Source organism: Spinacia oleracea, chromosome 5, assembly GCF_020520425.1.
Source record: "Spinacia oleracea cultivar Varoflay chromosome 5, BTI_SOV_V1, whole genome shotgun sequence".
In the NCBI taxonomy this organism is placed as follows: Eukaryota; Viridiplantae; Streptophyta; class Magnoliopsida; order Caryophyllales; family Amaranthaceae; genus Spinacia; species Spinacia oleracea.
In genome coordinates this window covers 10,739,156-10,763,858 of record NC_079491.1, presented here as the reverse complement: position 1 = coordinate 10,763,858, position 24,703 = coordinate 10,739,156, and the positions used below count along the sequence as shown (strand labels likewise).

General features: G+C 38.0%; 2 protein-coding genes across 2 annotated transcripts; one reads left to right on the top strand and one right to left on the bottom strand.

Annotated features, from left to right (window-relative positions):
- Nucleotides 1-383: 383 nt before the first annotated feature.
- Nucleotides 384-3,553, bottom strand: LOC110799461 (cyclic dof factor 3). The gene is made up of 2 exons (XM_022004735.2): nt 3,258-3,553; nt 384-1,993 (listed from the first exon to the last, which is right to left on the bottom strand). Exons 1-2 carry the CDS (start codon nt 3,378-3,380, stop codon nt 773-775), a joined length of 1,344 nt encoding a protein of 447 aa, XP_021860427.1. The 5' UTR covers nt 3,381-3,553; the 3' UTR covers nt 384-772.
- An 11,349-nt stretch (nt 3,554-14,902) lies between these two features.
- On the top strand, nt 14,903-15,835 carry LOC110798728 (uncharacterized). The gene is made up of 2 exons (XM_022003913.2): nt 14,903-15,279; nt 15,387-15,835. The coding sequence occupies exon 2, from the start codon at nt 15,392-15,394 to the stop codon at nt 15,833-15,835; it is 444 nt and encodes a 147-aa protein (XP_021859605.1). The 5' UTR covers nt 14,903-15,279; nt 15,387-15,391.
- The last annotated feature ends 8,868 nt before the right edge of the window (nt 15,836-24,703 follow it).

Sequence of the window (24,703 nt, the reverse complement as noted above, 5' to 3'; positions counted from 1 at the left end):
AAGCTGGGGCCATAATATGTCAGATAGACAGATAGCAAAACCCTGCAAAAAGGACTCAACCAGTTAACATCCTATTTTGATTGGCAGCTATCAACAGACTGTCCAACCTCTTTACACACCTGTAACTCAGAGTACTCTCTCAATCTCCCAGTACTTGCTGTTACGTTTATTGGCTGCTTAAATCTCTTTAGATTTTCATTATTTTCTTTCTGGATAATAATCTATTTACAATATTTACAAAGATTGAAAGAAGCTCTCATATTCATCAGATTTTTCATTAAATCTTACTGAAAAATTACAGGACTTTTCTGAAGAAAGGGCAGAGGTTGATCAGTAATGAAATCTGTTGATGTGGCACTTGAGAAACATCTGAAAGGTGTAAATGAGTGAAACAAAGGCATTTTTCCATTATTGGATTGAATATATTACAAACAATAACAGGCCTAAGTATAGCTAAATGTATCTGTCACACCCACTCTATTTATATCTCAGAACACTTCCAAAAAGAGGTTATTTACAGAATTACAGACAAGAAATTTAAACACTGAATAATTCTACAAGACCATGGTATTACATCTGGTTGCTGCTGCTTCTGCTCCAACCCTACCCCTAATTTGAAAATCTTTCCCTCCTTTCGGTTTCCTGGTTCATGATCACTAATATATCTATAAAAAAGGCTCATCAACAAATATTCCGAGCCATATGTGCTGAACTGCTGGTGAAATTTCTGAAAACTCATCTCCTTCAATTGAGTTTCACTTATTTTTCACCTTCAAGCACTCTCTTGGAAGTTCATCGATCGTTGTAAAGCTGCAGGGTTAGCCTGTAATTCAGGAGAAGCATCCATAATATTGTGTGAATTCGAATTATCCACAACCTTCTTGGACTGTTGTAAGCTATTGAAGAAACCTCCTCCTTTACTTTTAGAATCACCCTTCTTAATCCCAAGTGTAGTCCATATAGAACTCTTGGCAGCCTCATCTGGGTCATCAATTCTCAATGTTTTCGGTACTAAAACAGTAGACGTTCCTAAACTCCTTTCATTTTCACTTTGGTTAACCATTTCTCCATCCCTAGTATGTTTCCCAAGAGTAGGTGAATTCGAGTTGGATCCTGGGCTACTTTGGGTAGGAAAGTTCCAAGGAAAGTTCCATGGCATTGCACCATTCCAATAAGGAGGCGGGTAAAATGGCATAGGGGGGAAAGCTGAAGGGCAAAATGGTGGTACAGGAACTGCCGGATTCCAAACATAAGGCCATTGATAACACGGCATTTGATTCGTGAACCCATTCAAGTTCTGCTGTGGGCCCGCCTTTGCTTTATCATCCATTGAACTCGTCGTGGTGACCGTTGATCCACATGATCGATCATCCCCGTTTTCCTTACTCCTACGAACAACTTGGTCGATGTCATGAAACCCATTCCTAGTAGTAGTGGCATTGGTTCCATTCAAAACTTTCTTATCACCAATGTTAAGCATTGAATCACAAAGGGGGTTATCTGGTCCAAAGGTCAAAACTGTTCCATTGGGTTTCAAGCCCGGGTGGTGTATCCCATTCGGGCCATCAAGACGAGCTGCTTGGAGAGCCTCGGAAACCGTGATGTGGCAGTATCGTGGTGCAGAGCTCTTGTTCTTCCGTCTTCCTGCACCTACCGGAACATTCCTCATAGTACCACCAGCAGTCCAGTACCTCTGACAGCTCTTACAAAAGTGTCGAGGTTGGTTGACATTGTAGTTATTGTAGTAGCAGAATTTCGTGTCCATGCTATTGCATCTAGGACATGGGAGTATCTTGTCTGGTTTCTTCAATGTTTTCTGTTGTGAATTTTTCTGATCATTTGAATCCTTCTCATCCATCTCTTCGGAATCAGATGCTTTGTCATTGTCATTGTCATCAGTATTCGACGTTATTTGTGGGTTAGTAGAGTCTTCCTCAGATGGTGGTGCAGGATCATCAGATTGTATGATCTCCATCTTATCTTCTGTGAAATCCTGAAATTCAAAAAGTTCTCCCTGTCAATACTTGTTCAGTACAAAATACCAACTACTTGTTTTAATAGAAAGGGATTTGGTTATCAAATCTTATGTGGTGAATCAAGTTTTATATGATAAACTTCGAATAAGTTATTGGTAAGACCGTCTTATACGACCAAAGTTATGTTGGAAAGGATTTTGGTGATAGCTAAATTGGGGATGTTCCACAATATGTGAAACAAGCTACACCCTTAATTGTTGTTGATCTAACTAAGGTTTTTCTTCTTATTATTATTCAAATGTGGAAGCAAGGCTTCAAGGAAAAGCAAACAAACAAACCAAAAAATAAAGACAACTACGAAGGAATTAGGCATGGTAAGGCCACACCTCTAAATCTCTAATATCCATTTAACAAAGGTCCTTTTTGTGTGTGTGTGTGAATGAGCCGCGAAGGCAGGACCTACCATACACAGACCAACAATCTTAACCACTAAGCTAAGACATCATTAGTATCTAACTAGGGTCTTTAATCGCGCTAATCATGTAAATACTATTTTAAGTCCTATTAATTAAAATGGACCTATGAATTTTATCCCCAAAAAATCCTAATTAGGGATGAATTACATTATAAGTAAGATGGTCTAAAATTAAGGGAGACCTAAGTAGGTGAGAAGATATGTACTAAGTTTTTTCTTTTTTTTAAGAAAAAGTAAAATGAATGGCAATTTGATGTCAAAAGATTCAACCAAACAATAGGTTTCTAAAACCTAACTTTTTTTCTTAACAATTAACCTTCACGCATAAATCCCATCTTCATTACAGACCAAAGATCATCCACTTTCCCAAAAAAATCATCAAAATTAAACAAAATGAGTCAAATTAAATTAAATTAAATTAAATTAATAATTAAAAATTGAAAAGTATGAAACTCCTTATACTATCCAATTTTTTATTATTGATATACAAATAATTATTATTCCCAATAAATTAACAAACGAGGAACTATTAATTATTTTAAAAAATACATTTCTATCTCTTAAAAAATTCTTCACTAGTCAAGAACTAGTGAAAAACTATAAAATAAATAAAGATAAAAAGCTACAACTAAAAATCAAGCAAGTAAGATTGAGCAACAAACAGGTAAAAAGAGCAGATTAATTCATGAAAAATCAAACAGTATAATTAATTTCCTCTATATATTTCTTATTTTCCGATAGACGAACTAGTACTTTAGGAATAATATGTTTGGATCATAAAAACTAGAATTAAGTAAAAATTATACCTTATCATCAACATCATGAAGCTCAGAATTAGAACTCTCATTAGTAGACTCATAACGAGGAGATTCTTCATCTCCGATAACTGGTATAGTCTTCCCAAAGAGTTTAATTGCTGGATCCATCATTTTAACCAAGCCAAACACGCCCTTATTTCCTCTCCTAAAATTTCGCGCCTCGGAAGAAGGAACAAATTCAAGTCGTTTAGTGAGTCTTTGGTTGTCGTTTTGGATAGTTATTGTAGAGAGAGAGTAAGAGAGAGAGGGGAGTAAAGATGGTGTGCAAACTTGGCATTCTCAGGTTTTGGGTTTTTGATCGGTTAAAAATCAAATTGGATGCCATGTCAGCATTTCTCAGCCACATATATTTTTCCTAGTCCCCACTTACTTTTTAATAAATAAATAAAATATAATTATAAATACTTAAATATTTTTTTAATTTGTTTTATGTTCTTCCTTTTTTTATAAAAAAAATCTTGTGTTGCCGAATTAAATATTTGTGCCTGGAGATAGATGTGGCACCATACAATTGGCCCCACTAGGATGAAATTGACCTTTTTGGTTTCATTTTTATTTTTATTTATTCCATCTTTTACTTTCTTTCGTAAAATGTATTGATTTTTTTTTTGCATGATTGAATGTTACTTTAAGATTTTATTTATGTTTTTTGCTTTTGGATGGTTGGAAGGTCATCAGTATATGTGAAGCAAAGCCTTGGATATTATAGTACATAAATACATACATTCGTGTTAATTATATTATTTATTTATTTTTGCTATGTAATCGAATTTGACTCAAGGTTAAGTTGTAGAGAAACTTTTGTGTGAGACCGCCTCACAGGAAAGAACGCCTTGTTGGCAGTCTTGCTGGCAGCCATGTCGGCGCGTGTGCTGAGGTCATGCTGACGTCAGCATGTAAAAAAAAATTGAATTTTTTTTTTTAAATTTTTTTTTTTGAAATTTTTTTTTTGATTTTATTTTCCAGGTTTAACTAATTGGACTTCAGGCTTAACTAAATGGACTTCAGGCTTAACTAATTGGATTTCAGGCTTAAATTATTTTTTTTCAAATTTTTTTCAAAATTAAAATTTTCAATTTTTTTTGGTACTAATTAAAATAGTGTAAAACATAACTAAAAGTAAAAAAAATCATAACTAATTGAATAACAAAATAGTTAAGGTATAAAGACAAATAGTTAAACTTATGAGTCAAATAGTTATTAATTTTAAACAAACTTATTATTAACTAAAACTCATAAAATCTTAACTAATTAGTTGCAATGCTTAACTAATTGATTTCATTGCTTAACTAATTGGGTTCAGTGCTTAACTAATTGGTTCAGTACTTAACTAATTGGTTTCATTGCATAACTAATTAGTTTCGTTGCTTAACTAATTGAATTTTAAACTTAACTAATCAGTTCCAGTGATAACTTAATTAAATCCAGTGCATAACTAATTGTTCTGGTGCTTCACTAATTGGTTTCAGTGCTTCACTAATTGGTTTCAGTGCTTCACTAATTGGTTACACGGTTTAACTAATATGTTACATTACTTAACTAATTTATTACATTGCTTAACTAATTGGTTCTGAAGCTTAACTAATATGTTACATTGCTTAACTATTTGTTCTGAAACTCAAAAACACATAACTAAAACTCAAAAAATGTTAACTAAATCCAAGAAAATCGTAACTTAAACTGGTAAAATCATAACTAAAACTCGAAAAATCATAACTAAAGCCCTGAATGAAAACTAAAAAATACGTAACTAAAACTCAAAAAGCCTTAACTAAAACAAAAAAATCGTGACTAAAACTTAAAAATTCATAACTAAAACATAGAAAATCAGTCCAGCAATTCCACTGAGAATACCATTATTTCATAAATATAACTAACTAAAACATAATTATTCTTAACTAAATACAAAAAAGTGTAACTAAAATATTACAATTCTTAACTAAAACTAAAACACCAGTGCTTCCCCGCTACGAATCATCAGTTTGCAGCGATTCTATCACAATAATCGGCATCACACCGCAGCACCAACACTGCACAACCATCAGCCAGACCGCCACCACCGCAAAGCCTCCTCCTCAAAAATCGCAAGAGTTGACCTAATTACATCAAAGAGTTGACCTAATTACATCAAAAATCAAAAACTCCAAAAAATCAAAAACTCCAGAAATCAAAAACTCCAGCATAAGAACATACTAATTTCATATAAATAAAATAAAAATCTACAGATTGTAGAAAATCTAACCTGTTTTGAAGGCGGAATCCGGTGGCTGAGGCGGTCTTGGTGGCAAGAGAAACCCTAGATATTGCGATTCAATTGAAATCGCCAAATTAATAAACAAAAACCTGAATTAATAGAATATCGATCGAAAATACAAGTCAGAACCAATGTCTTTGTACATGAGGAAGAATGGAGGAGGGAAGAAGAAGAAGAGAGGTATCGCCGCAGCCACAACCAATGTCTTTGTACCTCTGCCTCCTCATTCGCCTCCGTATCCACATTCGTACCTCCGCCTCAGCCACCGGCCTTTGTACCTCCGACCACCAAATTCAGCCGCATTCTCATTCGTACCGCCGCAGCAACATAAGTTTCTCGAATTCTCCGTCTCTCTTCTCCATCGCAAAACCCTAACATTGTCTCGACACCTATGCTCCCTGCTTCCACATCGATGCGGCTCTTCCACTCTGGCGGAAATTATTCTCTGCTACGACGACGACCATCGTCTCTGTCGCCGCCGCCATGTGTGTGATGGAAGGAGGAAGAGAGAGAAAACGTGATGGGAGGAGGGAGGAGGGAGGAGGGAGGAGGGAGAAAACCCTAATCTGAGAAATGAGGAAGAGAGAGAAAAGGCTTGAAAATAAATGGAAAATAAATCATAAATAGGTATATATATTTTTGAACTTGTTTCTTTTTTAAACGCTGACGTCACTGCCTACTTGGCAGCTGGACTGCCATCAAGGCAGCAGCTGGACTTCCATCAAGGCGGTCTTACGGTAAGACCGCCTTATACAAAAATTTGTATAAGTTGTATACGGTTAAAAGGTTTCTTTTGCAAGATTTTTTTTTTATTTGACAAAAAGAACAATCCTATTGAACCAACAGTTTTCACAGGTCATGGCAAGCCAACTACGTAGGTGAACGCTTGAAAGTACTTAAGGTCATGGCAGGTCATAATGCCCTTGGTCCAAGTATGTATTCAATGCTAAGTCTAATAAATAGTATTAATTAACAAGTTAATAAAATCAGTGAGATCAAGTGAACTAAATGCCTAGCTAGAGGTCGCTTCAGTTTAAGTGGAATTAATAATATTAATCCACAACTTACTCTTGACGGAACTCGTAGGGTCACACAAATAGTACGTGAACTGATCAAGTATTTAAGTGAATATATTATTCATTAAGTACTCCATTTATGAACATTCGGAAACGACGGATCTCGGTTCCAGTGGGAGCTGAAATCGTCAAAAGGCAAAATAAAGAATACTCCGGAAATGATGATATTGTCGGAAACGGAAATATGGTTCATGACGAAAATATAAATATTATCCAAGTCGTAGATGTTGCTGAAAACGGAAACATGGTTCGTATCGGAAAATATTATTGGAAATAGTAATATTGTCGGAATCGGAAATATTGCCGGAAACGGAAATATTACCGGAATCGGCAATATTGTCGGAAAAGGAAATTATTTCCGGAATCGGAAATATTAACGGAAATGTAAATATTTGTTCGAAACGGAAATGGATTTCGGAATCGGAAAACGAATCAGAAGCTCGACGAGCGACAAGCCGGCAAGCGAGCCGGCCCATCGCTCGACAAGCAAAGGCCGCAACCATGAGGTAGCGCCAAGCTACAAGCAAGGCAGCAGCCCCATGGGCCGCGCCAAGCTGCAAGCAAGGCAACAGCTCATGGGCCGCGCCAAGCTTGCGGCAAGGCAGCAGCACATGGGTTGCGCCCAGCTAGTGTGCAGCAGCTGCGAGGCCTGCCGAGGCGTGGGCCGAGGCAGCTCGCGCAACCCACGTGGGCCCTTGTGGTTGCGTGGGGTTGTTCGTCTTGGGCTCCAAGAAATATCCGATTGCTTAATTCCCAAGTAACCTTGGATTAAGTATTCCTGGTTTTACTAGAATTCAAATAATTAAGAGTTTAATTATAGTTGCAATTCTAATTGAATAAGAGTTTCAATCCTATTAGGTTTTGTAATTCTATTCCTAGTAAAACTCAAATTCCTTATTTTCTACACTATAAATATAGGGCTAGGGCCTCATAATTATACACATCAATTAAATTGAAAACATATTCTTTATTCCCATTGTGTTCAAGGGAGAACATAATACAAGCCTACCCGAATACATAAAACCTTAAGTAAAATCCTAGTTGGTTAAACCTAAGACGGAACGTGCTGTGGGCTTTCTACGGAGGGGAAACGTTTGGGGCTCTAAAGACTTGTTCTTGTTCGGTTTGGGAGCACACAGGGAAGGCACGCATCACATTGTATGTCACCTAAATTATGCTAATTGACTATGTGGCAATTAATTTGGATTCTGGCTTTATGGTTTTTCCGCATGAATTATATTGTTATATTATTCATAACCTAACATGAGGTCCTTCATGGCGAACTCAGAGCTGAGAAGAGAAATAACTCTAGTCCTGAGGCTATTAGAAGAGCATGTCAAAATGATATCGTCAACATACAGTAATAAATAAGCAGTCTCTGAACCCTGGCGGAAAATAAACAGAGAAGTGTCACTCTTACTGTTCACAAAACCTAAGGAAAGAATGTAGGTGGCAAATATCTGGTACCAGGCACGAGGGCCCGGTTTTAGACCATAGATAGACTTGCGAAGGAGAAAAACATGCTTAGGCTTATCAGGATGAACAAACCTGGGGGGCTGATGCATGTAGACAATTTCCTGTAGATGACCATGAAGAAAAGAATTCTTCACATCAAGCTGATGAATAGACCACTTTCGAGAAAAAGCCAAGCTCAAAACTGTACGTATAGTAGTCGGTTTTACAACCGGACTAAAAGTCTCACCACAATCAATACCAACCTCCTGACTCTTTCCATTAGCAACCAACCGGGCTTTGTGCCGCTCAAAGTCACCATTTGATTTTTCCTTATGTGTAAACACCCACAAACAACGAATGACATTCGCATTGGTGGGACGCGGAACCAAATCCCACGTATAAGTATTAATCATGGCATTATATTCATCACACATAACATTACACCAGTTAGGGTCCTTACGGGCAAGCAAGGGAGACTTGGGAATAGGGGAAATTTTAGGGGTGGAGGAGGTCACATGTGCTAGACATGCATACCTCGAATTGGGCTTAAAGATCCCTGATCTGGCCCGAGTTTGCATAGAGTGATGAGATTGAGATGTATGAGTGAAGTTGGGCTGGAGAGGAGGCCCATCAGTGGCACATGGCTCACGAATGGGATTGGAGATAGGAAGATCCCCTAGAGAAGTTGGGAAGTGGAGTGGAAACGCTGCTGGGCCTGGTCCAAGATCTCGGAATCCGGTCCGCTTGGCTGGGTAACCCGCGGATGACACGTGGCTGATTGAACAGTCCCACACACCATTCGTGGACTATTCTGCCCAGGTGTGTCCAAGGAATGACCAGAAGAAATAGGTGAGCTAGGCCCACAAATAGAAGAAGGAGAGGAAATTGGCTCATGGGATGGAGTAACAGGTTGTGGGCCAACCGTGTGGATGAGCAAGGGAGGGGTTAATGATTCAATATCCAGAAATTCATAGTCTTTAGATTTAGGGGTGTAATTTGAAGAGTTTGGGAAAACGGACTCTAAAGGAAATAATGCCCTTAGTCCAAGTATGCATTTAATATTAAGTCTAATAAATGCGGTTCAGTATTAATTAACAAGTTAATAATTCAGTGAGATCAAGTGAGCTGAATGCCTAGCTAGAGGCCGCTACAGTTCAAGTGGAATTAATGATATTAATCCACAGCTTACTCTTGACTGAACCCGTAGGGTCACACAAATAGTACGTAAACGGATCAAGTATTTAATGGCATTAAATACTCCATCTATTGATATTCGGAATCGACGGATCTTGGTTTCAGTGGGAGCTGAGATCGTCACAAGCAAGAAAAGAATACTCCGGAAACGATGATATTACCGGAAACGGAAATATGGATCGTATCGGACATATAAATATTATCCAAGTCGTAGATGTTGCCGGAAACGGAAACATGGTACGTATCGGAAAATATTAATGGAAATGGAAATATTGCCGGAATCGGAAATATTGCCGGAAACGGAAATATTGTCAGAATCGGAAATATTATCAGAATCGGAAAATAATTCCGGAAACGGAAATATTAAATATTTGTTCGAAACTGAAATTAATTCCGGAATCGAAAATATTAAATATTGTTCGTATCGGAAATGAATTCCGGAATCGGGAATTTAATCGGAAGCGTATCACACGAATTAGCATCGGACGAGGCTCGCTAGACGAAGGCCCAACACGAAGCCAGGCCATCGCCCAACAAGCCACACGCATCACCAACACACGCCAAGCCTCGACCAGGCCCAGCGCAAGTCAGGCTCAACCAAGGCTTTGGGCGCGCGCGGACAAAGGCAGCGGGCATGGGTTGAGGCGCTGTGCGCTCAGCGTGGGCCGCAAGGCCTGCGCGGGTGTACGGTGCTCGTGCGATGCTCGTGTGCGAATCCTAAAGCTATCGGGATTCGATAAAAGATTAAATCCTAAACCTATTAGATAAAGTTTATTTAATAGAGTCCTAGCAGGATTCTAATTAAATTAATTCGTATCCTAATAGGATTCCAGTTCCTTTTCCATACCTCTATAAATAGGTGCCTAGGGTCACAATTTATAGATACAATTGAAGTATTCCAAAGGTAAGATTTTGAAGAAAAATCAGCCACTCTCTTGCCCCTATTTAGCCGAAATCTATACTACCTTAAGGGAGATTCTAGTTGGTCAAGCTTAAGGCGGATCCGGACGTGCTGTGGACTATCTACGGAGGGACGACACTTGGAGTCCTAAAGACTTGTTCTTGTTCGGTTCGGGCGCAGCTAGGGAGGGCACGCAACAAAGTGTATGCATCTAAACTATGCTAAATGATTATGTGTAAATAATATGCTTTCCTGGCTTTATGGTTTTTCCGCATGATTTATGTTTTGTCATATGAATCATAACCTATCAGTGGTATCACGAGCCTCTTATTATTTTCATAATCTAAATTGCATAAACATGGTTAAATATTACAAATTTGCAAGGAATTAAAAGGGGTGATTAATTTTCGTAATTGTTAATTAATTGCAAATTGCGTTTATTTAATTATATGTACGCAGTTTTTCGGCAGTTTCTTCGTTACTCATCCAAATCGAGTGATTTTTGTGTCAATTCCGCATGTAAAAGGCATACTAAAATTTTGACAAAAACAAAAAAATTTGGCCGAACCCAGAATTCCCAAATTCGAAGCCAAACTATGACTTTTAGGAGGTTTTAGTTTTTCGAACGCAAAAGTTTGTAAATTTAAGATGTTAAATTAAATATTTGCGATTCTTGTTGATAAATCTTGAATTTTTGATTGACCTACTGTATATGTTTAACAAGTTTGAATGCCTAGCCTTGTTAATTATACAATCTAATTTGTAATTATGATTAATTTGTTGAAATTCGAATAATTTAGAATTGATTTGTTTTTCATAATTAATTAATAATTTAATTAGAAACCTATGATTAAAAACCACCATAAAAATTGTTAATTTGTGTTAAATTTTAAATTTTAATGACCTAGATTTGAATCCATGATTAATCGGAAATTAATTGATTAATAAATTTCCGATTTTTCGCCCTAAAATTATGAAATTAATATGTTTTATTAATTTGTCATTAATTTTGAATTAAAATTTTTAAATTTTTATGCAATCGCTCATAAAACTTGCACGCACAAAACAATGGACGCTACGTGTTACCCTTAAGGGGTGTTGTATAGTGCGGGCATGCGACGACGAGCAAGGGAGCTCGTCGCCCATGCGGTACGAATGCAGCGAGCAAGGCGAGTGGCGCGCGAGCACAAGGCAGCATCCCTGCCTTGTGTCGAGTGTTGCGCGCATGTGGGCGATGGGCGAGCAGCGATGGCATGGCACGAGAAGAGGCGCGTACGCGCGAGGGCGAGAGTTGGTCGCCCAGCGGTCGCAGCTCAGCGCACCAACACGCGTGGCCTCGAGCGCTTGCTTGCGCGAGCGAGCGAGCGAGCACCATCGTGGCTGTTGCGATGCTATGGGCAGGCAGGCTGCGTGCAAGCGTAGCTTGGCTTGCTGCTTTTGCGCGTGGCTGCTGCGATGATGTGCCATGGGCCAGCGATGGTCGTGCAATCGATGGGGCTTGGGCGCAAGCCTAAGTGCTCGTCATGTTACGATTGTCGAGTTTTAAATTTTAATTTGAACTTTTCAGTTCATGTAATTTTAATTAATTTTAAAATTAATAATTTAAATTGTTTTCTTGGATTTTAATTTTGAATATTATAATTATTATAAATTTAATTTATTCTAATTATTTTACTAAAATTAAAAACCTTGAATTAATTTAAAATTCGACTGAAAAATAAATTAAATAAATGGATTCAATTATAAATTTATATGAGCTTTAAATTTTAATTAAATTTGTATGTTTCCGGTTAGACTAGAATTACATTTTTATGTTTAAAATTAGTAAAGCATATGAATTTATTGGTTTAAGTGGGAGCCCCTTTTAGTCATAAACTCTTGATTAGGTCTACAAATCCTTTAAGGTTAAACAACTTGATTAGAATTAATAAGGACTGAATAATTGGTAGATTATTGGTGCCCTTGATTAATTGCTGCAAATGTTTATATGATGCATACAATGTGTTTTAACTAACCAATTATGTGGGCCATTCATGATAATGAATGGATGAATGGTATATATTGTATATGTACTGTTTTGCAGGTTATGAAGTGACTAGTATGGCCCAAATAGGATAGAAAATATGGTCTGCGTACCATTAATTTGAATGTAATTGGTCTAAAGTACCAAATTTGTTTTTCAATTTAAATATGGTCTGCGTACCATCAAATAGTTGTAATTAGTTTTAATTATAGCTTATCCTATTTGGAGAAAATGGCGCCTCCCACGGTGAAATTCAAGACGAAGTTTCCATTTTCGAGACGGACTTTGAAGTTGAAGCTTCAAGATGAAGTCGGGCCATACTAGATCACATTTATCTTATGCATGCTTTAAGTTATTTATTGCTTTAAATATGTCTTAATTATGCATGAGATTGTGGCTTGATTATGTTGCATGATTAAGGATTTTAGTTCACTTAAAATCCAACCAACATAGTAAGAGCCTTAAGTTCCAAACTTAAAAATTGAGTTAAAAGGTGTCATGCCAAAATAACACTTACTTGGATATCTTTTATATCGATCTTAGTAATAGTTTTCCGCCATAGCGAGGTGTTACTTGTCGATACTAAAGGGGTAAGGTACACAAATAATTGTGAGTACATGTTAGTTTTAGTGAAACTCAACGATATAAGTAAGGAGTCCTTTTATGTCGTGGCAAAATCGATAGGTTTACCTAATAAGTTCTTAGACGTACCTATCAACCAAGAGTAGTTTCTAGACTATTAGCAAAAGGCTTTTGCTTACCTAAAAGATTTTAGAATTGAGTCTAAATACATAATGTGCTTAATTCTTCAATGGATTTTAGGATCTTGGAATCATTTTATTCACACCTGCCGGAACACATAACTTGAATAAAATGCTTAATGAACATTGAATTATGCATGTATGCTAGAATTTAAGTTTATTAAGAGAAACTGTGAATGATTATTTATTTGTTTATTCTTTTCAATTGTAGTTTTAATTATGGCAAACAACAATTCATTCAACATTCGATCAATTCTCGAAAAGGAGAAGTTGAGCGGGAAAAACTCCCTTGACTGGCAAAGGAACTTGCAAATAGTTCTTATGCAAGAAGAAAAGGAGTATGTCCTGGAAGAGGCGATGCCAGAAGCCGCAGGCGACGGGGTCACTCAGGCAGCCCTCAATCGTTGGATTGATGCCAACAAGGATGTGAAATGTCTAATGCTCGCCACCATGAGTGCAGATCTGCAGAAAACGTTCATCAACTCAGATGCTTTCACAATCATCAGTGAGTTGAAGAACATGTTCCAAGATCTGGCTCGAGTCGAAAGATTCGAGACTCATAGGCAAATTCTTGACACCAAGCTTAAGAAAGGCGAGCCCGTAAGTCCACATGTTCTCAAAATGATTGGACTCATTGAGAATATGAGTCGGTTGGATCAGTAATTCTCTCAGGAAATGGTTGTAGACACCATCCTCCATTCTCTTCATAATGGGTATGATCAGTTCAAACTGAACTACAGTATGAATAGTCTGGACAAAACGCTCACTGAGCTTCACGGTATGCTGAAGACCGCTGAAAAGACGCTCAAAAGTGATAAGCAGGATGTGCTTATGGTGCGTGGGGGCAAGTTCAAGAAATCTGGAAAGAAGAGGAATGTTAAGAAAGCTGGCAACAAGGCCAGCCCAACTAAGCAAACTGGCGCCAAGTCTGAAAAGAGGAAGGTCAGTCAACCCACTTCTGAATTTGAATGCTTCTACTGCAAGAAGAAGGGGCATTGGAAGAGAGATTGCTTGAAGCTAAAGGAAGATCAGAAGAACGGAACAGTCGTTCCATCTTCAGGTATTTTCGTTATAGACTGTATACTTGCTAATTCAACTTCTTGGGTATTAGATACTGGTTGTGGCTCACACTTATGTTCCAATTCACAGGGACTAAGAAGAAGTAGAAAGTTAAGCAAGGGTGAAGTCGACCTACGAGTGGGAAATGGAGCACGGATTGCTGCATTAGCTATAGGAACTTATTATTTGTCGTTGCCCTCTGGGCTAGTTTTGGAACTGGAAGAGTGTTTCCATGTTCCAAGTCTTACTAAAAACATCATTTCAGTTTCTTGCTTAGATGCTAAGGGATTTTCCTTTTTAATAAAAAACAATAGTTGTTCGCTTTATTTTAAAGAGATGTTTTATGGATCTGCTAGATTAGTCAATGGACTTTATTTATTAGATCAAGACAAACATGTTTATAACATAAATACCAAAAAGGCCAAAAATGATGATTCAGATCTCACCTATCTGTGGCATTGTCGATTAGGCCATATTAACTTGAAACGCATGGAAAGACTTCAAAAAGAAGGAATTCTAGAACCATTTGACTTAGAGGATTATGGTAAGTGCGAATCATGTTTACTTGGCAAAATGACAAAGCAACCTTTCTCTAAAGTTGGAGAAAGAGCAACTGAACTATTGGGTTTAATCCATACATACGTATGTGGACCAATGAGTACAAATGCTAGAGGTGGTTTCAGTTACTTTATCACTTTCACTGATGACTTCAGTAGATATGGTTATGTCTACCTAATGAAGCATAAGTCTGAATCCTTTGACAAATTCAAGGAATTTCAGAGTGAAGTAGAGAATCAATTAGGCAAGAAGATTAAGGCACTGCGGTCTGATAGAGACGGTGAATATCTGAGCTATGAATTTGATGATGTAATCCCCCGTAAATTTATAAATTTTATTAGGCAAAATTGCTAAAAGGGACCTTTTATAAGCCAGAATTTGCGAGAAGGGACCTTTTAAATTTTTTTTTGTAAAAACACACCTAAATGTAAAAATAATTTGCGAAAGACAAAAAAAAAGAATATTCAGGCATTGACTATTATTTGCCGGCGTTGACCCTCACGTGATAGTCACGTGCTGCTCTTTTTCACTCTTTGCACCCCTTTTCCCTCCAAATAGAAATCACAACCCCTTTTCCCACATTTCACGTTCTCCTTTCTCCTTCCTCTGTTCTTCTTCTTCCCCCCACCCCATGCTCTAAAAAAATTTCAATCCCTCTGCAAAATTAAGTTGAATAACGAATACTGCAAGCATCTCCATCAAGATTTGAGTCTGGGCACGAATTATCTGGTAAGAATTCCTTCTAAATTTGTGGAATTTGAATGTCGAAAAATTAGGGTTTTTTCCCCCAATTTTGTAAATCAATTGAATCGGATGTTGTTGATTACTTGTTGCAGTAATTATGGCTCCATGGAATGAAGTGAAATGTGGGTGTGGGTTTCCTGTAGCCAAGAGGACTGCTTGGACTCATGAAAACCCAGGGAGAAAGTTTATTGCTTGCAAATTCTACAATCCTGAAACTGGGCAAAGGGGGTGCAACAAATTTGATTGGCTTGATGAAGATATTGTTGAATGGCAAAGGGATGTTACTAATGTGCTTGTTGCTGAAAAACATAGGCTGTCCACTGATCTTGCAATTCTGAGGAACAGATTTGCTTGCATTGAACAAGAGAAGATTAGGCTAGTCGAAGAGGTTGACAGATTGAAGAAGAACAAGGGCATGATGATGGGTGTTTTGGGGTCTAAGAAGGCTGGCTTGGGTCAGAATCAGCTAATGGGGATGATTTGTGTGTGTGCAATTGTGTCTGTATTATTTAGTTTCACTGTAATCAAGGTACTTGGATAGATGGTAGGATGAACTTTGTTTAAGGAATGTTAGGCAATTAGAAGCTAGGCTTGGTTTAATTCCTTGTTGTAATGCCTTTATGTTTAATGCATTCGTTGTTGTAATCAAACCATTGTGGTTTAGAATGAATGAAAAGTTTGCCTCCTTTATTTTGCCAAAATTATTTGTTTTGTTGGTATGAATCTTCCCGTATTTTGTTTCCGTATGTTGTTCCCGTATTTGGTTAAGTTGATGTTTATTTTTGTAGCCGTCGAGTTGAATATATTGTGTCGTGTTTAAGGTATGTTTAATATAATGTGTCGTGGTTAAGTTGATGTTTATTTTGTTTCCGTATTTTATTCCCGTATTTTGTTTCCGTATTTTGTTTCCGTATTGTGTCGTGTTTAAGGTACTTTGTTTCTTGACCAAAATGAAATGGACTTATATAAGATGACAAATTGGAGAGAAATACACTTTTATAACTTGTCAAATTGACATAATCTTACAAAAGTAGTCAAAATGACTAATGTTGACTTTAGCATACCAAAGTTGACTTCAGTTTCATGACCAAAGTAAGAGCTATAGACAAGCAAGCAGAGACAAGCAAGCAATCAGCAATTGTATTCATTTAACTTACAAAATACCAAAAACTAGGATTCCAACTGACTAACAACTAATCTAATCTATTCTTGTTGTTGACTTGGGTGAAGTTGAGGAGCACCTTGGGAGGATTGAACCACAGAAGGTTCTTGAGCTGCAATCTGACCAGGGGTTGAAGCTGCGACTGTTTCACCAGGTGGTGCAGGCATAGCACACTTAGGTTTGTAGTGTCCAAGTCCACCACATCTGCTACACTTGTTTTGCCTCTTTGCTCTCTTAACAGGCTGCTTGTCTTCATCCTCTCCAGCTGCCTTATGCCTCTTGTGCTTGCTTGGCCTACCTGGCATTTTTCTGTAAGGTGGAGGCAATGGACCAGGGTAGGGTGTTTGATCCCATTGATTCTGACTAGGCATGCCTTTGAATGGTGGGGCATAAGACTTGGCATAAGTCTGAACATGATAGGCAGGGTGGATGAAGTCTTCGTAGTTTAGCCTCTTTGTTTGAATACATGCCAATGCATGCCAGCAAGGAATTCCCATAAGACTCCATCTGTAGCATCCACATACTTTGGACTGTAAGTTGACAACTCATGTAAGTCAGCTTGCCTGATTCTCATGTTATGCACTTGCGTAAGACCTTGCTGAACCATCTTAACAACAGAAGGCATAATGACACCCTTAAATCCCTTCAGTCCCTCCCTTTTTGAATTGAATCTCTCCATGACATACCTCCTAACCCACTCCATCAGCTGTAGGATTGGTTTTGCCCTTGCCTCCCTCAACACATTATTAAAACTCTCACAGCAGTTGTTTAGTAGCATTCCTGACTTAGAAGTAGTGCTAAACCCATGTCTAGACCAGTGAGCTATGTTGATGGCATCCAAGTACTTAAATGCTTCTTCATTCAGCTCTTTTATGGCTGCCATGTGAGTGTTGAAATGGTGCTGGCAACAACAGATGCATTGTGTTAGATCAATGTATAGCAGACAGACAGACATACCAGAATATGCAGACTCAAAGAAAGCAAGTACAGAAAAAGAATACCTTTGTGGAAGATCTAGCTGCCTTCCAGAAATGCTCTTTGTACACAACACCAGGAAACTTGCCTTTGAAGTTAGCCCAGATATGCCTACAACAGTATCTGGTCTCTGCATTTGGCAGAACTGTTCTGAAAGCATCAAGCAAACCCTGCACACCAGGCAACCATGAATGCAATGACCAAGTCAGATGTGGAGATCACAAGTCAGTTATGTCCAACTTAAAAAAATTCTAGACTCGGGTTTGAAATCGGACACGATAAAGTTAAAAAATGACAAATATATACAATTTTGAATAATTCTAGACTCGGGTTTGAAATCGGACACGATAAAGTTAAAAAATGACAAATTATGTCCAATCTTGAATAATTCTAGACTCGGGTTTGAAATCGGATACGATAAAGTTAAAAAATGACAAATATATACAATTTTGAATAATTCTAGACTCGGGTACGATAAAGTTAAAAAATGAAAAAAATTAGGGGAAAGATTGTACCTTCTGTCTGTCAGACATGTAGGTCACTTCTTCCTTCTCGTGAACCCAAGTAACAGAGTCAGCCACAGTGATGATGTCAGCTCTCAAAAGCTCCAAGAACCAGGCCCAAGTTTCAGCATTTTCAGTCTCCACTACAGCCCAAGCCACAGGGAAGATGTTGTTGTTCCCATCCTTCCCAACTGCAGTCAACAAGATACCTGGGTATGATCCCCTCAAATGTGCCCCATCAACTCCTATTATTGGCCTGCAGCCAGCCATAAACCCCTCTTTGCAAGCTTGCAAACACACATACAACCTCTGAAACAATGGAGGTGGGTTTTCTATGCCTTGTACCTTCACCACAGCTGTGCTTCCCGGGTTATACTTCTTAATAGCTGCTGCATAATCCCACACCTTTTTATACTCTAAGCTAGCATCCCCAAAGATCATTTTCATAGCTAAAGATCTACTATAGTAAGCTTTGTAATATCCTATTTCAGATTTCACTTCCCTCCTTGCTCGTCTTATGAATCCCTTAATTTTTGTGTTAGGTTCATCCCTCCAATCCTCCAAGTATCTCTCAGCTAGGTACTTTGAGGTAACCTTAGGGTTATCAAACTGCCACCCACAAATATGTTTTGGCCTAATACTCTTTATTTGCCAACTGTTCTCACCCTTTAGTTTTCTACCATGGATCTTAAATCTGCACTTCCTCTTCTGCTTACACACACACTGCACAGATCTACCACCCTTCACAGGACACCCACATCTGTTTGCACAATACACAGAGACTCTATTGTTGTTGTTGTGCAAGTAGTAGTAATTATACCCTTTCTGGATGGCATTGTACCTAATTGCCTTCCTAAGAACAGTGTTTGATGGAAACTTCAACCCCTTAAACAATTCAATTGGCACTTTGAAATCTACACTAGGATTGAAACAAGGGTAATTAGGTCCTTCATCATCTGATCCTAGTATGCTAACAACCTCACCATCACTGTCATTAAGCTCAACATCATCACCACCAATTAGCCCACCCTCAATACAGTCTTCATCTTCTTCCCTTTCTTCCCTTTCTTCCCTTTCTTCCCCTGCTGCTTGCTGCAGTCCTCCTAAAGTCCTTTCAACTCCCTCAGTTATCTCATGGTCCACATATTTATGGAACAAGTCATCATCACTCTCATCTTCATAGTCACCCTCACTCAGCAAGACATCACTGTCAGTATCAGATTGACCCTCATCAATTCTCTCCTTAGTTCCTGCAGCATTTCCCTCACTCACAGTAGCTCTTCCTCTCTCTTCATTCTCAACAGCTGTCTCCTGATCTCCCTCACCCCCAGCTCTTCCCTCAACCACAATCTGATCAAGATTTTCAGCTCTCTCTTCACTCACAATAACTCTCCCCTCACTCACACCAGCTCTCCCCACACTCACAGTAGCTCTTCCCACAATTGATTTGGATCTCTGCCCTTTTTCAGCTCTCACTTCACTCCCAAATGCTCCTCCCTCACTCACAGAAACTCTTCCCTCACCCCCAGCTGATTTGTGTTTAAGCAGTGCCTCCTTTTCAGCAAGTGTTCTCTTAAAAAGGGACACTGTGGGAATTTTTTGTCTCACTGCCTGCTCTAGTAGTGGGGAAAATTTGGGAAATTTGGGTGTTGAATGAAGGGGTATTGTTGAAGGGGGTGGGATTTCCCTGGACAGATTGGATGGTGGGAGTGATTTGGACTGATTTGTGTGTGGAGGCAAGCTTTTAAAAGTGTGGCAATGTGTGGAGTGTTGACTGGAATTAGGGTTTTGACTAGTGCTGCTGACTGTACTGCTGACTAGATTCACCAGTGGGGCCCCCAGTGATGAGTCACCACTCACAGAATTGCTCCCTCCACCACTTGATTGGAGATCACTATCACTATACCATTTGACATGTGTAGGAAAACGACTCCTATCATCATACTCCTTCTCACCATGTACCACATACAATTGGTACGACCCATCCTTCTCGGGTGCACTCAAAAAATCGGGAATCTCAACATCACTCTTGATCTCTTTCCTTCCATTCCCATGTAAACTACACCCTCGCCTCCTAAACCAAATCTGACCTACTTCTTTGTATCCCAATTCCCTCCTAATCCAATCTGCAAATTCAAAGTAACATATCTCCTCCACATTTGTATGCAATGACATACCAGCCTTAGGATTATCACCCCTCTCATACGTAGTTTTGTTATTTCTAGATACAAATTGCCCCCCGTGAAACAACCTAATAGTAACAGGCTCCATCAATTTAAACCAGCTTTGTTCTACGTGAATCCTACCGTTAAACCTGATGCACATACAACGACACACTACATTCAATTTCCTATTTAATCACAGCTATGCCAACACAAATTCAACAATACAAATTCCAGTCATTCATCAAAATGTGCCAAAATATCCTAATTAATCAAGCAACCAGATTAATGAGGCCCAAATTTAACAACCAGAATAAATTTAACAAACATAAACCACCACATTAATCACCCAGAATCAATTTAACATAAACCACCACATTAAGAATCAATTTCTTGAATTTTCACATTAAACCCTAATCCCAATTAATCGAATTTTTAGGAATACTTAGTATAATATTACCAGCAATTAACAAATACCAATGAATTATTAAACTAAGCCCTAATTTTTACAGCATATTCAAAGTTAAAATATGGTAATTCACCTGTCCTTGTGGATCACTCTGTAATTTAGGTAGTTGTTGACTATTGTCTCGTTCCTCTTCCTTTTCCTTGATGATGACGCCTTCCCCTTTCCATTTTTAGCCATGGAAGTACAGCAGTAGCAGAGAAGAGCAGAAGGTGCAGAGATTTTTGACAAAAACGGGAAAGAGAAATTCAGAAAATTTGCCCAGAAATGGAAAAAAGAACATGAATTTAAGTAGTTGGACCATTGATGATGACTTACTTGTGCTTATTGGTTGAATTTTTTGAACTTCATTGATGACGCTTCATTAATGAAGACCTCATTGATGGCGCAGACCTCATTGATGGCAGAAGAGATGAAGAGTTTCCCAGAATTTTTTTTTTTAGGTATCAAAGGGTTTATATACCCTGATATTTTGGAGGGAAAAGGGGTGCAAAGAGTGAAAAAGAGCAGCACGTGACTATCACGTGAGGGTCAACGCCGGCAAATAATAGTCAATGCCTGAATATTCTTTTTTTTTGTCTTTCGCAAATTATTTTTACATTTAGGTGTGTTTTTACAAAAAAAAATTTAAAAGGTCCCTTCTCGCAAATTCTGGCTTATAAAAGGTCCCTTTTAGCAATTTTGCCATTTTATTAATATATTTTAACGTATATTATTTATATTTAAATAGAATTTATGAGTTTTAGTAATAAATATATAGTTAACGTATATTTATTTTATTTTAAGTACGTTCTAAATATTTAACGATTTTTGAACTTTATTATATATTTAATGTATATTTAATTTTATTTAAATATATTCTAAATATTTTAACGGTTTGTGCAATCAAGAATAATTTTAGAATTTTATGTTGAAAAGAATTCGAATTACGAAAACACGTTCAATTGAATTTGGAAAAACAATCCTAATCGGTTTTGGATTCAAACATTAAAGCTCAATTCTAATCTTAGCCCAACTTGGTAAAACCCAAAGTAAATAAGCCCATAATATTCCTACCCTTGTTTCAACATTCACGTGAAAAAAATCAAAGCTTCCAAACCCTCCTTATTCTTTCTTCTTTCACGTGAATTAGAAAAACCTCCAAACCCTGTTTCCTTCACCTTTGCTTGCTGCTTAACCACCGGCCACCAGCGCATCAACCACCTCGCAGCCGCCGCACCACCGCAGTCGCTGCATCGTCAAGGAATCCATGCTGCGCCGCCCATCAATCCTCCCTCCCTCTTCGTTTCTTCCTCTCTCGTCACCAGCAACAACCCCCACCGTTCGACCCCCGAACGCGACCACCTTCTCTGTGCCCAGCCGCCACCGCGGCCATCCACGACCACCCTTCCTCCTCCACGCCGCCGGTAACCTCTCTCCCCTTCTCCTTCTTTCTTTCTTTCTCTTTCGTTCTCCTTTTGCGTGACTCTCCTTCTCACTCGTTGTTTTGTTGCCCGAGCCAACAGCCACGTCGCTGACCACCAGCTCTCACGACCACCTTGCTCGCGCAGCCCCCGCGTCGCCGCCCAGCCTGCGCCGCCGCTGCCGTGCCCCTGCTCGCCGGCAGTCTCCCTCCTCCTCTCCTTATTCTTGGTTATTTCTTAAATCCCAAGTAACTAATTATTCTAATTAAAGTTTGTTAATTTAAATTATGTTCTTGAATCAAATTTATAATTTTTATTGTTGAATATGATTTTCAGATTTGGGTGTTGTTATTATAAACCAATTAATTTCAGTTTTGGTTAATTAAAAATTAAGTTAGGGCTTATTCATGATTTATTAATTTGAATTATGTTTTCTTGAATTAAAGTTATTGGTTTTGTGATTTAAATTATAAATTTCAGATTATGCAAATTATATAATAAAGTTATTAATTTTCAGATTATCAAATTACTTTGAAATATTGATTTTGATTGTTTAAAGTATGAAATTCGAGGTTTTTATGATTATGAATCATGGTAGGTTGAGTATGGATTATTGAATTTGTTGTTTTGAGATACTAGGAACGTAGATTGACCTTGGTGAAGCTTTTAAATGAATTTATATTGCTGAAAATTTAAAGTACGATGTTTGCAAAAAGTTTTCAACGAATTTCAATCACTAGTTCAATAATTATGATGCTAGGAAATCAAATGTTTAAGTTTTGATATTGGGGAAGGTTCTAGATATGCTTAGGATGCATTTAGAATGCTTTATTATGGTTGTCAATGATTAGAAATTGATTGGGATTATTTGTTGGTTGTTTTAGGCGGAGAATTCTCTTTAGGCGACTTTTGAAAGTGTTAAAGTGGCCTATCAGTTTGTTTACACAAGGTACGTACATACCTGTGTGCTTGGAATGCGTGCTATTTGTTGAAACCATGTTGATATTATTCTTGAACTTGGTGATGTTGATATTATTGACGAACTTGGTTATGTTGAAATTGCATGTTTAATACTGTTGGACGGACATATTGAACTTATATCGCATTATGAGAATTATAACATGTTAGTATGGATGATTGATACAAACATGTTGGTTGGGAACACTAGATTATTCTATATATGTTGGTTTGGATTGATCGATCGTTGTTCCTTTTTAGCTTTTCACTACTTCATGAGGGCGGTGGACCTTGTTTAGTAAGTTGAAACTTTACACCCATATACAGGGGTTGATCATGGTTAAAGGAAAGGTTGGATAAATTGGAATGAGTCTTGATTGATGCCTTTATGATCACTTACTTAATTCCAAGATAAAAACAGTTGTGAACAAATGTGGATTGTATGCCTTATGTGATTGTTGAGTCATAACAGAGTCTCAATTTGTAAATCATGTAAAGTGAAACTGGGTAGCAATAGCTTTAGACTGTGCACGTCTAAAGTGACGGACAAACAGGAGTTGGGGTTCATGGTGGTAGCCCATGGCCTTTTCTGGGACCGGATTGATCACCGTGTCCTATTTTTATTCAAACGTTCCTCGATATCGCAGGTCAGTGAGGTTACGGAGTCGCGCCCGTACCTCGTCTTCCTTAGTGAAGACTGTTGGACGGACAACTCGGTCCATTGTCTATTTCAACTAAAATAATATTAATGTTATGAAAGTCTAGTCCAGTCTAGTCTAGTCAACTGTGATATGAAAGTGAATGTGTCTTGGTTATTCTTACTTACGTTATTAGTATGATGTTAGGATTATTCGCTTAATAGAATCATGTTAGGATTATTATTGATTTAGTATGTAGTACTCAGCTTTGCTGATTACGTGCTTTTGCTTGTGCATGTTGATCATGGCTATGCCTTATTGATCCTGTGATGACCCAATCTTGGTGAGCAGTCTCTAGGGATCAATAAGCATCGTCCATTACAGGTTTGAAGGTGATGCATCATGGGGTTCGGGATTGAAGAGCTGTGTAGTTATTAAATTGTTTTGTTTTAAGTTTGATGTTGAATTTGTTTGGCCTGTTTTAAAGAGACTCGAACTTTGTTTTAATTAATTACGTTGACTTTGTTTTGTTGGTTCGTTTTAGATTTTATTCCGTAGTTGACTTATTTAACTTATTAAAGTTAGTTATTATGTTTTCCGCTGCAAAATTCTGAATAAGCCGATACGTTTTCACACGGGCGATAATGCCTTGATAATTCTCTATGTTTTATCTAAAAAGGTTATTTTAGAAAAGAGGGAATTGTCGGGGTGTTACAGATGACCATCTGAAAGAATGTGGAATTCTATCAGAATTGACTCCTCCTGGAACACCACAATGGAACGGTGTGTCGGAACGGAGGAACAGAACCTTGCTAGACATGGTTAGGTCAATGATGGGTCAGGCCGAACTTCCATTAGAATTTTGGGGACATGCACTAAATACAGCTGCACTCACTATAAATAGAGCTCCGTCTAAAGCTGTCGAAAAGACTCTATATGAGTTATGGTTTGGAAAGCCTCCAAAAGTGTCTTTTCTTAAGATTTGGGGATGTGAAGTATACGTCAAACGATTAATTTCAGACAAACTTCATCCGAAATCTGACAAATGTATCCTTGTGGGCTATCCAAAGGAAACAAAGGGGTATTACTTCTACAATACATCTGAGAACAAGGTGTTTGTTGCTCGAGATGGTGTCTTTTTGG